Raw genomic sequence first — 13,339 nt, forward strand, 5'->3', positions numbered from 1 at the left:
ATTACACGTTCGAATTCCCGTGTCCCCGTTACGAAAATAAATTCCCCAGTCGTGATCGGAAAAATCTAGAAATTTCCCCGGAGTAATTTCCCTATTAAATTTTCAATTTAACTCGACTTCCTTAACCCGTAGCTAGAAATGCAGTAGAACCAAAGTGACTCGCAGCGAAACTGATAAGCAGAGTGTCGGAGCAAGCTCAGCGATCCTCTTCCATCCCACGGAGTGCTAAGATCGCTGTAGACACGTTTTATCGGCTTTATAAATTAGCAACAAAATTCCCATCCTTCGAAATCGTCGTTCCTTAACAACATCGTTGCATCCTGTGCTTCTACCGCGATCCCACTATCCATCCGTCACGGTGTAACGGGTCCCCGACTGAAGGCTGGTGAATGAAACGCACACGTGTTGTCGTGAAGAGATGATATAATTTATTTCGCTATATCGTTAGAACACGAACTGAATCATCCGAATGACCGTACAATCCTACGCCTTTTGCACGTCGAGTAAAATCACAATTCTTTTATGTACAACGTATTTACAAAACGGACCGGTCGAGCGTGCAGGCCGATCGTTCGCCGAGAAATCACGATCCATCTCGATCCGGACGAGTTTCCAGCGGCGTCGAGACGACCGTTTCGAAATCTCGTCCGGATCGACACGGTTTCTCCGTCCGAGCTACCCCCTTGTCCCCTCGATCGCCTCGAGTCGTCGAACCGGATGGACGTGCGATCTCGAGGGTGACCGGGGCACCGAGGGGGGCGAGAAAATGGCGTAGGAGGATGAAAATTTGGGCGCAAAAGGAAAACAGGATTCCTCGTGAACGATCGTGCGTCGCCGCCACGCCCAGCTTGCCCCGCTAAACGTAATCGATATAATAATTTAAATCGTCAGTACATCTCGGACATCGATTCGACAAAGGGAAATACTGGTCGCTCGTGGGACAACGACGTTAAATACAATTCGCAAGTACAACTCGAGTTTACACTGGGATTCTTCACTCTGCTAAAAAGGGTACGAAGTTTGGCACTCACATATCTCCGTTACTCTCATCCTCTATACCGATCTCTGCACCTCCCGTCCAATCACCACGATCTCGAAAAGCCGCGCGCTTTTCCTCCGCGAATTATTTACACGCTCGCGTACTCATGCACACATACATACATACATACACAGATACCGCGTCCCCCCGTCTCGGACAAAGGACCGATCCTTCTTCTCCGCGAGAGTTCTCCGCGAGACGCAGGACGCCTGATCCGCCACGGATCACAGTCTACGATTCTTCTCGATATTTATTTATGTACACGGGCTGGCTGCTCCGCCATCGGACGATCTATGGCAAGATGCGTGTGAACGCGACGATCTACGCGCGGGATTACGGCTCCCGGTAATCCCGGTCCCTTCTTCTTCGGCCGAACGTCCCCGAGGAACGTATCCTCGAACTCACCGCTCCTCGGGAACGTTCCACGTCTCTGTCGCGTTGAGTTTTCTGCGAAACGATCGAGGAACTATGGTAGAAAGAAAGGGGGGGAAAAAAGGAAGGGAAAACACGAGGGTGCGACGAAATTGATATCGTCGAAACGGGCGCAATTCCACGGAGAAAGGAGGGTTAGAGATAGTTCGAGGTCGGCGAAGTTCTTCGAAGCGTTCGGGCTACTCCGACGCCGGCGTTTCCGCCGGAAACCGGTCCATTTGGCTTGGTCCAGCCCCGTGGAACAATGCCTCCATTATCCAGTTTCCGCGACGTTCGAAGACCCGCGCAATTCCGTCGATCCTCCGGATGGAACCACGCTCCGGATCGAGTTTTTCGCGGCCCCGTCTCTGGCCACCGTTCCTCCTCGGCGTTCTTCGATCGCCTTCGACGCGTGGTGTACGTGGATACGGATAGGGGAACTACGTCAGTCTTGCCAACATGGAGATCCGCAGTCTTCCGGCGTCGTTCGACGACGTCCACGGGAATCGTCGAGGGTCGTACGATCGCGATCTGGCACGCGGGACTCGTGTCTCCGCGTCTGTCTCGCTCGTGTCCCCGCGGTGTCTGGAATTTCACGGGACACGCGATTCCTCGGCAATTCCATCGCCGTCGGCGACGCCTAGCCTCTTCTGCCTGGCACTCGCGCTTCGTTGGCACACCCCTCGGAACCTTTCGGAATTTCCGCAATTCCGGGCATCGCGATTCCAACGATTCCTCGACCCTATGAGCGGCTCGTGAGCGTCGATCGTCATGGATGAAATCTTGCTTTCCACTCGACCACGCACTGTCCTTTCGAGTCTCGATACACGCGCAATTCCACTCTCTCGGAAACTCCGGATGGTTAATTCGAATCGCGAATTCTTTTTCATTTTTCTTTCTTTTCTTTTTTGGTTTCCACCGACAGTGTTTCGAAACTTCGCGCACTGTTCACTGCCCTCGCGGCTTCCGGCAACTCGCACTTCGCGCGATCTTTGGACGTTCGCGATAGGAATATGGATTCCCGCCTCGGCAATTCCACCTATTCCCTCCGACTCTCGAGTACATCTCCCCAAGGCGTCAACCTCTTCCGCGCTACGCAACAATTCCAAATTCTCCCGTGAGATGGCCCGGCAACTCCGACAATTCCACCGAGTCGTCTGTCGAACAGTGCGAGACACCAAAGTTTCTCTCTTCTCCTTCTCTTTTTCTCACTGGATCAGAATTGACCCGCGTTTCGACTATCGGGTGTGGAATTTCGAGTAATCGTTCGTCGTCGGTCAGACGCAATTCCTGGCACCTTAATCCAGGCAGAGAACGTCTAGCTACGCCTCCGAGCCGCTGGAACACTCCTCGGCCTCCGGATCGATGTGCTCCTCTTCCTCCTCCTCCTCGTGGTGATAATCGCCGGTCTCCTGTTGCCATTTGCTCACGTGATGGGTGTTCTTATTGTTGGAATTGTTGTTCGCGTTCCCGCCTCCTCCGCCACCGCCGCCACCGCCACCACCGCCGCCACCAGACTGCTGCTGCGCCTTCGCTTCTTCCTCCTGCTGCATCCGCTTGTGCTTCGTCCGTCGGTTCTGGAACCAGACCTTCACCTGCAACCAACAAGGTTCGTCTTTCAGTTCAATTGCAGTTTCCCGAATTGGCCAAAATTCGAAGCTCCTTTTCTCCTACAATTAACGACACCCTTGGGAATAATTTAAAAAATTTATTCGATCGAATTGTTTCGCTGAAATTGGAATATTCCACGTGTCATTATGTCATTCGAAGGTTAATATAGGTTATAAATGTTCGGAACCTTCTTGAGAATTTTGCTCTGCTCTCGAGTATGGAGGGTGAAATTATGATAATAAAGAGGTTATGCTATGCTGCTAGGGTGTCACGATATTTATTATATATTGAAATTGACAATGGAAGAAAGAAGTTTGAAATATCGCGATAGGTATATGTCATCTAGGGGGTTCAACTAGTCTCTTAGTAAGAACCAAAGCGCCATCTAGTAACTTAACACTGAAACACAGATCGATTGCGATTTTACGAATGAAACGACAGCGAAGAAATTACTCCGCGCCGTTAGTGTATTGTAATATTTTATTAGACAGTTAAACTGGTCATTGCTGCGCGAGAATTGAAATATCGTGATTTAAGTGGCCTAGGGAATTTTACTAGTCTCGTAGCGAGAATTATTACTCTATCCTATAGCACAACTCTATATCGATGCCGTTCTCGAGACAGCCTACGGTGAATTTCGATTTCCCGTTTCTCCTAGCATCGTTATATTTATTACCAACGCATTAACGCATAAATTTATTCCCCTATATTTTTCACTAGCTCGAATGTACACCCAGTAACAACATCGCGCCGCGATACTAGCCGACCACGTGACTCACGATTCGACGGACGTCCAGACAAAGACCAGTACCGGAAAATAGAAAACGTTTCTGGGGGAAAAAAAAGTAACTAGACAAGACTCCAGTCGAGCCGTTCCCCTCGGCTCGCGTAATCGAGCCGCGATAAGGCGTAAATGATTCAACGCTCGTGTTCGCCAATCGATTGGGCCAATCCAGTTACCGAAGGGCTGTCGACCCTCCAGTCGCGGCAAATTAAGTGGCAACTAGTTATAATCCACCCCGGTGTATCAAGGAGCCACCCCTTAAACGGGGTGTATCCGGTTACAATGGTCCGTGTCGTTGACGCGGAACCCCTCGAGGGTGAAAAAAGGGATGAAACGACTGCTGCGACGGAGCCAGACACAGCCAGAATTCGAGCATTGTCCTCGAATTGACTGTTAGATACACATTGTCCTGTTCCTGCTTCCTGCGCCGGCGAAGGGTTGAAAGGGCTCCATTTTCGAATTATCAACGCGTGAAATCAGCATTGTGTCGCTGGCTGCTGCGCGGCAAGGGGGTGGAAGGGATGTTTGCCTAACATCCGATCCAGCGCGGTTTTGACAAGACCCGGATTAGCCGTCGGGGATGAAACGGAGAGCATCCAGATCATGCCGCGACGGGGTGGATACGGTTTGCAAATGGGAAGTGTGACACCGTTGCGTCTATGGAGTTTAGCTGGAGTTAGGCCAACGAGGGTGCACGGGTGGTCGAACTTATGGTGGAATTTCGGAATCTTCTGGAGAATTTTCTGAATTAACGCCGATGATACCATGACTGTCTAAGTTAGGTTAGATTAGGTAGCCGAAGGAGTGAAAGAAAAGGAATTTTAAGGAAAATTGGTAGTACTAGAAATTAAGACTTTAGAGTAACATCGAACAGCTCCTCGGTTTCTTCGTGTCAAGATTACCAGATAAAATTCCATTTCTATGATCCCAGAACTCTATAAATAGTCTCACCCCTGTCAAACACATAGCTTCAATTTCCGTCCCCATTAAGTGCCATCAGGTAATTCAATTAGGGCTAATAAATCGAATTTATCAAGCCCAATCAAAAGGCACGAAACACCCCAACTGCGGATGAAAATATTCTCCTCTGCAAGAGCAACCTATAATTCCACCAATTCGAAGAACTCGCTGCTGTCAATTTGAAGAATTTCGTCAACTCGCAGATCTGAGGATATTTGTAAATCCACCAAGATCATCGAAAAGAGGTAACCATTCGTGGACCAGGTCCAATTTCTGAAAACTCCGGCAAGCCGCCATGACAGAGCGATTCTATCGGCGCATCTGAAGACTCTAGACCCGGGAACCAGGGCAGCCACCGTAGGGGTATCCGTTGGAAATAAAATCACGGGGAACGCGCGCGTATAAATCGTCCAAGCTGTTGGAAGCTTTTATGCGATTTTTACAACGCGCCTCCGTAAAATACTGGCGTCGATGGAGCGCCTGGACGGGGGCGGCGGGGTGAGTGGAAGGTAGCATGGAGAGCCGGGTTAAACCGAGTGTAAATCCAGCCGGCGTAAAAGGGGATGAGGGAGGGTCGGTTCCGAAAGCGTTCGAGCTGATCCTGGGGAATAGGCCACGTACGTCGGGCGAAAAGGGGTGGCCGGGGTTTCCGCGTGCGTGAAGATCCGCCAATCGGCTTTCAGGACCGCCCGCGGTCGCCATGGCAACCCTCGGGGACGTAGGGTGATTACGAAATGGGGGTAACTCGATTAAACGTACGACACGCCGAGGGTCCTGCTGGGAGCGTTAGAGCCGTGGGTATGAGGCCACGTTAACCAACGGGGTTGCGCTTCTCTATTTGCCCTCTTAATCATCCGTTAAGTGCCACAATCCTCGAAAAGTTCCCCTGGGTACACACGAGCTCAGCCGGCTGCCTCTTTGTCTTCCTCTAGCTCTATCTATACAGTCACCGTGAAATTTCCTTCCCATCGTCGCCGTACGTACTTTCGTTCGGCCATTAATTCCTCGGCTAATTGTTCGTGTTACTCGGATCGAGAGGGTGGGACCAGGGGTTGGATGTGCATGGCGTTGGAAGGGAGACGCGATGGTTTAGGTAGATCCGAGGAGCTGTGCGGGATGATTTGGACACTTAGGGTTTCGCTATACGATGGAACGAATTAAGTATTTTATTGAATATCGTGGAATATTATCTTTCCACTGGAAGCTTCTAATGTCAGAAGTTATGAAAGCGAGAAAAATCTGTAGATTCTTTAAGAAATTTGATGCTGTAACAAGGATAGACCTAGATCCTGTCAATCCTAACTTGGTAAGTTGCATGGAACATGCCCACCCCTGTAGAATTCATCGAGAAGCTTCATATGGTAACCTAGACCCTAGAATAGACCTAGACCCTGAAGAGTACCTATCGTAGAATATTCTATTTTCTGTCAAAGGCTTCTAATATGGATTATAACAGTTACGTGTTACTTGATCCTGTAACAAGTATAGATCTAGACCATGTAAGTCCTAAATCAGTAATCTACGTTGAACAGGTCCAACCCTGTAGAATTCTTCCAATAGTTTCACACAGTGACCTAGACCCTGAAGACTATCTATCGCAGTATATCCTATTTTCTGTCAAAAGCTTCTAATGTGGACTATAACAGTTAGAAACGTCTCAAGAAACTCGATGCTGTAACAAGTATAAACCTAGACCATGTAAATCCTAACTTAATTAATTGCATGAAACATGTCCACCCTTGTAGAACTCACTGAGAAGCTTCATACAGTAACCTAGACCCTAGGATAAACCTGGACCTTAGAGACTATCTATCATAGAATATTCTATTTTCTGCCAAAAGCTTCTGATATGGATTATAACAGTTAGAAACATCTCAAGAATCTCGATACTGTGACAAGGATAGACCCAGATCATGTCAATCCTAACTTAGTAAGTTACACGAAACACATCCACCCCTGTAAAATTCCTGAAGAAGCTTGATCCAGTATTCAGAATGCACCCTGTCAACCTAGACCCTGAAAATCTGAAATTTCTCACACGATCCGTTACTAACCATTCACCAGGCTCCAGCAGTCAGGTCCTCTCCACCTGGACATGCATCAAAGAACTCCGGATGAACCGTCAGTCAGCCGAAACTACCAGAAAAGGCGCCTCCTCTGCCAAGAGCCTTCATAGCCTGGCAGTGGAGGGAAGTGAGGCCAAAAATAGCAGTGCACGAGGACGAGCGGACGTTCGATCTGGATAACCGATCAGTAACGCGGCCGCGGCCTTCCATCCGGTCGATCGATCGAATTACCACGCGGATTACGGCTAATATCAATCCTCGGGGATCGCGCCAAGGAACGTCTCAGCGGCGCGATCCTCCGCGCCGGATAACGAGGCCGTGCACGCGCGTACCGCGGGGAAAAGCGTAATTGAAGCTGCTCCCGGAACGCGTCTAAGTGACAGGTGAACACCTTATACGCGAACGAGACACGGAGCCAACGATGCAACGCGTCGGCCTCCGCTTTGGAGGCTGTCGACGCAGGTGTGCGAGGACGAGTCACCGCGGAGCGGGTTAGGAACGTCTTCCCTCGCCGGGAAAGGAGTCGCGAGCAGCGACTGTCTGACCATATTTGCGTTTCGGAAATTTCGCTGATGGATGGCGACGCGTTCATGGGCGTAATTGGCGTCCCGCGGATCCTAGGGGCGACCATGACGATTGAGCCGCGACTCGGACTCAGAGGGCACTCCGGAGGAGCTAGGATGCACGTCCTTCCTTTACTCAGCACGCATCGATGATGGATTTCCGTCAAGCCTCTGCCAAATCCCGAATGTTGAAATAAATCAGGGGTTAGATTAGGTTAGGCTTTTGAGATCTTGTGGATCTATATTTTGACAGCCTTCTCAAAGTTTGACACAGTTTTCCAGGAAAGCTCTAACGTCGCGAAATTTTAATTCAGTTGACTCATATCGTGATCTTTGTGTTGCTCCTGACTTCTATTCTGACAGGGGGATCAATGTTTGAGTCGCTTTGTTCGATGAAATCTGGGTCCTGTCATAGCAAAATGAGTTCTATTCACATCGCGAGTTTTGAGTCTCCTTCTGAAAGATTGGACTAAACTATATTCTTTGACATTTCGTTGACTTCTGTCCCAAAAAAGGGGATCAGAGTCTAAGTTTCAACGTTCCTTTTGACACCGCTTAGAACCCCCTTTATGGAAATTCGAGTGTCCATTAATTCCACACATTTTTAATCGATTAAACGGTGCTATAGATCTCCTGTAATTGAGCTAGATCCACCGATGAAGTTTCCAAGTCCGTTTTAGCCAAGTCCCCATTAGGGTTACTAGATTGGATTACTTCTTCGGTCCAGATCCCTGCCAATTGTCTCGACAGACAGACCGGGGCAGATTCTCGATGAAGGATTCTGAGAACTTGATTTAACTAGGTTATCTGCCAAATGAATCTCGGTGTTTATTAAACTCCTGTTCGATCTCTGTATCCTTCGAAATTAGAATCGCGAGGATACAATATAGGAAGAAGCGCGAGGGGATAGCAAGCGAGACGTGCGATGATAGCTGGTAATCACAGGCTCGATTAAACCCATCTGATAATTGGCATTCTAATTACGTCCATGTCCAGTCGATCTTGTTACGAGATAGTCAGATGAAATCGCGGAAAAAAGGAGTAGAAGGAGAGCAGAGGGAAATGGAAGGTTTCGAGGCCTAATCGATCGGAAGCCTCTGCGTCCACTGTTAAATATAATTATCGGATCTTTTTCCTGCTCGCCGAGGAAATTGGATATTCCCTAATGGAAATTAACACTGTGATTGTCGCCGCCATTTTCTTCGCCTCGTGGCACGCAGACCTAAGCCCCTCTGCCGTTTTATTATAATTAAAGCTCCTCGCTTTACCAGGATTTATGCCAACAATCTCCAATAAATTCACTGATCGCGAGACACCATCGACGCGTTAAAGGAGCTCCCGAGGAATCCATTATCCTTTGACCTTCGACTACTAACGCGTCTTCCTGCTATCGCTGATCCTGACGTAACTTCCATTTGATACATTGCTAAATAGAAATTATTTTTTACAATTTAGGATTGTGACGTGATTTTATCTTATTGATACACAGCCAAAAATTGTGAGAAATTCCCTTCTTTTTTTTTGACTTTTATTTCATTAATATGACAAGCGATTCTATCGGCGCATCTGAAGACTCTAGACCCGGGAACCAGGGCAGCCACCGTAGGGGTATCCGTTGGAAATAAAATCACGGGGAACGCGCGCGTATAAATCGTCCAAGCTGTTGGAAGCTTTTATGCGATTTTTACAACGCGCCTCCGTAAAATACTGGCGTCGATGGAGCGCCTGGACGGGGGCGGCGGGGTGAGTGGAAGGTAGCATGGAGAGCCGGGTTAAACCGAGTGTAAATCCAGCCGGCGTAAAAGGGGATGAGGGAGGGTCGGTTCCGAAAGCGTTCGAGCTGATCCTGGGGAATAGGCCACGTACGTCGGGCGAAAAGGGGTGGCCGGGGTTTCCGCGTGCGTGAAGATCCGCCAATCGGCTTTCAGGACCGCCCGCGGTCGCCATGGCAACCCTCGGGGACGTAGGGTGATTACGAAATGGGGGTAACTCGATTAAACGTACGACACGCCGAGGGTCCTGCTGGGAGCGTTAGAGCCGTGGGTATGAGGCCACGTTAACCAACGGGGTTGCGCTTCTCTATTTGCCCTCTTAATCATCCGTTAAGTGCCACAATCCTCGAAAAGTTCCCCTGGGTACACACGAGCTCAGCCGGCTGCCTCTTTGTCTTCCTCTAGCTCTATCTATACAGTCACCGTGAAATTTCCTTCCCATCGTCGCCGTACGTACTTTCGTTCGGCCATTAATTCCTCGGCTAATTGTTCGTGTTACTCGGATCGAGAGGGTGGGACCAGGGGTTGGATGTGCATGGCGTTGGAAGGGAGACGCGATGGTTTAGGTAGATCCGAGGAGCTGTGCGGGATGATTTGGACACTTAGGGTTTCGCTATACGGTGGAACGAATTAAGTATTTTATTGAATATCGTGGAATATTATCTTTCCACTGGAAGCTTCTAATGTCAGAAGTTATGAAAGCGAGAAAAATCTGTAGATTCTTTAAGAAATTTGATGCTGTAACAAGGATAGACCTAGATCCTGTCAATCCTAACTTGGTAAGTTGCATGGAACATGCCCACCCCTGTAGAATTCATCGAGAAGCTTCATATGGTAACCTAGACCCTAGAATAGACCTAGACCCTGAAGAGTACCTATCGTAGAATATTCTATTTTCTGTCAAAGGCTTCTAATATGGATTATAACAGTTACGTGTTACTTGATCCTGTAACAAGTATAGATCTAGACCATGTAAGTCCTAAATCAGTAATCTACGTTGAACAGGTCCAACCCTGTAGAATTCTTCCAATAGTTTCACACAGTGACCTAGACCCTGAAGACTATCTATCGCAGTATATCCTATTTTCTGTCAAAAGCTTCTAATGTGGACTATAACAGTTAGAAACGTCTCAAGAAACTCGATGCTGTAACAAGTATAAACCTAGACCATGTAAATCCTAACTTAATTAATTGCATGAAACATGTCCACCCTTGTAGAACTCACTGAGAAGCTTCATACAGTAACCTAGACCCTAGGATAAACCTGGACCTTAGAGACTATCTATCATAGAATATTCTATTTTCTGCCAAAAGCTTCTGATATGGATTATAACAGTTAGAAACATCTCAAGAATCTCGATACTGTGACAAGGATAGACCCAGATCATGTCAATCCTAACTTAGTAAGTTACACGAAACACATCCACCCCTGTAAAATTCCTGAAGAAGCTTGATCCAGTATTCAGAATGCACCCTGTCAACCTAGACCCTGAAAATCTGAAATTTCTCACACGATCCGTTACTAACCATTCACCAGGCTCCAGCAGTCAGGTCCTCTCCACCTGGACATGCATCAAAGAACTCCGGATGAACCGTCAGTCAGCCGAAACTACCAGAAAAGGCGCCTCCTCTGCCAAGAGCCTTCATAGCCTGGCAGTGGAGGGAAGTGAGGCCAAAAATAGCAGTGCACGAGGACGAGCGGACGTTCGATCTGGATAACCGATCAGTAACGCGGCCGCGGCCTTCCATCCGGTCGATCGATCGAATTACCACGCGGATTACGGCTAATATCAATCCTCGGGGATCGCGCCAAGGAACGTCTCAGCGGCGCGATCCTCCGCGCCGGATAACGAGGCCGTGCACGCGCGTACCGCGGGGAAAAGCGTAATTGAAGCTGCTCCCGGAACGCGTCTAAGTGACAGGTGAACACCTTATACGCGAACGAGACACGGAGCCAACGATGCAACGCGTCGGCCTCCGCTTTGGAGGCTGTCGACGCAGGTGTGCGAGGACGAGTCACCGCGGAGCGGGTTAGGAACGTCTTCCCTCGCCGGGAAAGGAGTCGCGAGCAGCGACTGTCTGACCATATTTGCGTTTCGGAAATTTCGCTGATGGATGGCGACGCGTTCATGGGCGTAATTGGCGTCCCGCGGATCCTAGGGGCGACCATGACGATTGAGCCGCGACTCGGACTCAGAGGGCACTCCGGAGGAGCTAGGATGCACGTCCTTCCTTTACTCAGCACGCATCGATGATGGATTTCCGTCAAGCCTCTGCCAAATCCCGAATGTTGAAATAAATCAGGGGTTAGATTAGGTTAGGCTTTTGAGATCTTGTGGATCTATATTTTGACAGCCTTCTCAAAGTTTGACACAGTTTTCCAGGAAAGCTCTAACGTCGCGAAATTTTAATTCAGTTGACTCATATCGTGATCTTTGTGTTGCTCCTGACTTCTATTCTGACAGGGGGATCAATGTTTGAGTCGCTTTGTTCGATGAAATCTGGGTCCTGTCATAGCAAAATGAGTTCTATTCACATCGCGAGTTTTGAGTCTCCTTCTGAAAGATTGGACTAAACTATATTCTTTGACATTTCGTTGACTTCTGTCCCAGAAAAGGGGATCAGAGTCTAAGTTTCAACGTTCCTTTTGACACCGCTTAGAACCCCCTTTATGGAAATTCGAGTGTCCATTAATTCCACACATTTTTAATCGATTAAACGGTGCTATAGATCTCCTGTAATTGAGCTAGATCCACCGATGAAGTTTCCAAGTCCGTTTTAGCCAAGTCCCCATTAGGGTTACTAGATTGGATTACTTCTTCGGTCCAGATCCCTGCCAATTGTCTCGACAGACAGACCGGGGCAGATTCTCGATGAAGGATTCTGAGAACTTGATTTAACTAGGTTATCTGCCAAATGAATCTCGGTGTTTATTAAACTCCTGTTCGATCTCTGTATCCTTCGAAATTAGAATCGCGAGGATACAATATAGGAAGAAGCGCGAGGGGATAGCAAGCGAGACGTGCGATGATAGCTGGTAATCACAGGCTCGATTAAACCCATCTGATAATTGGCATTCTAATTACGTCCATGTCCAGTCGATCTTGTTACGAGATAGTCAGATGAAATCGCGGAAAAAAGGAGTAGAAGGAGAGCAGAGGGAAATGGAAGGTTTCGAGGCCTAATCGATCGGAAGCCTCTGCGTCCACTGTTAAATATAATTATCGGATCTTTTTCCTGCTCGCCGAGGAAATTGGATATTCCCTAATGGAAATTAACACTGTGATTGTCGCCGCCATTTTCTTCGCCTCGTGGCACGCAGACCTAAGCCCCTCTGCCGTTTTATTATAATTAAAGCTCCTCGCTTTACCAGGATTTATGCCAACAATCTCCAATAAATTCACTGATCGCGAGACACCATCGACGCGTTAAAGGAGCTCCCGAGGAATCCATTATCCTTTGACCTTCGACTACTAACGCGTCTTCCTGCTATCGCTGATCCTGACGTAACTTCCATTTGATACATTGCTAAATAGAAATTATTTTTTACAATTTAGGATTGTGACGTGATTTTATCTTATTGATACACAGCCAAAAATTGTGAGAAATTCCCTTCTTTTTTTTTGACTTTTATTTCATTAATATGACAACATGCGAGTGTCGGTTTTGTGTGTGTTAATGTGAGTGAGGTGAGTAAGTGAAACTCATTTGTTCTATAATTGTGCAATACGTGATATAAATATAGTGTGACCGAGTGCAGTGTAGTGACGGAAAATATTTGAGAAAATAATATTTGAAGAAGAATGGTATTTAAAAAAATATTGAGAAAAATGTGATAGAATGAAATAGTTGTCTCAGAAGTATCAAAGAGTGAATACGTAAGTGTAATTATTATTAAGAGTGAAGAGAGACAGAGAAACCTCTGGCAAAGGTGTACCGATTTATCCTTTCAAATAGATTATTATTTTATTATTTTATTAAATATAACATTTATTATTTTATTATTTTATTAAATACAGTACAATTTTATTGCGTGTTAGTTGTTAAAAGGGTCTTAGATATTATTTTCCATTCTCCCCACACAATGGAATTTTATTATTTCATTAAAATTAATTATTTAATTTATTATTTTA

At 47.3% G+C, this 13,339-nt stretch overlaps 1 protein-coding gene across 1 annotated transcript in view; it reads right to left on the minus strand.

Annotated features, from left to right (window-relative positions):
- Positions 1-2,772: 2,772 nt before the first annotated feature.
- Positions 2,773-13,339, minus strand: part of LOC108546331 (homeotic protein empty spiracles) — an 82,242-nt gene continuing 71,675 nt past the window's right edge. The window contains exon 3 of the mRNA XM_017898349.1: positions 2,773-3,045. Coding sequence (XP_017753838.1) covers positions 2,773-3,045 — 273 coding nt within the window. The remainder of the gene's footprint in view (positions 3,046-13,339) is intronic.

This window comes from Eufriesea mexicana, unplaced genomic scaffold (assembly GCF_001483705.2).
Source record: "Eufriesea mexicana isolate 0111107269 unplaced genomic scaffold, ASM148370v2 scaffold657, whole genome shotgun sequence".
Taxonomy (NCBI): domain Eukaryota; kingdom Metazoa; phylum Arthropoda; class Insecta; order Hymenoptera; family Apidae; genus Eufriesea; species Eufriesea mexicana.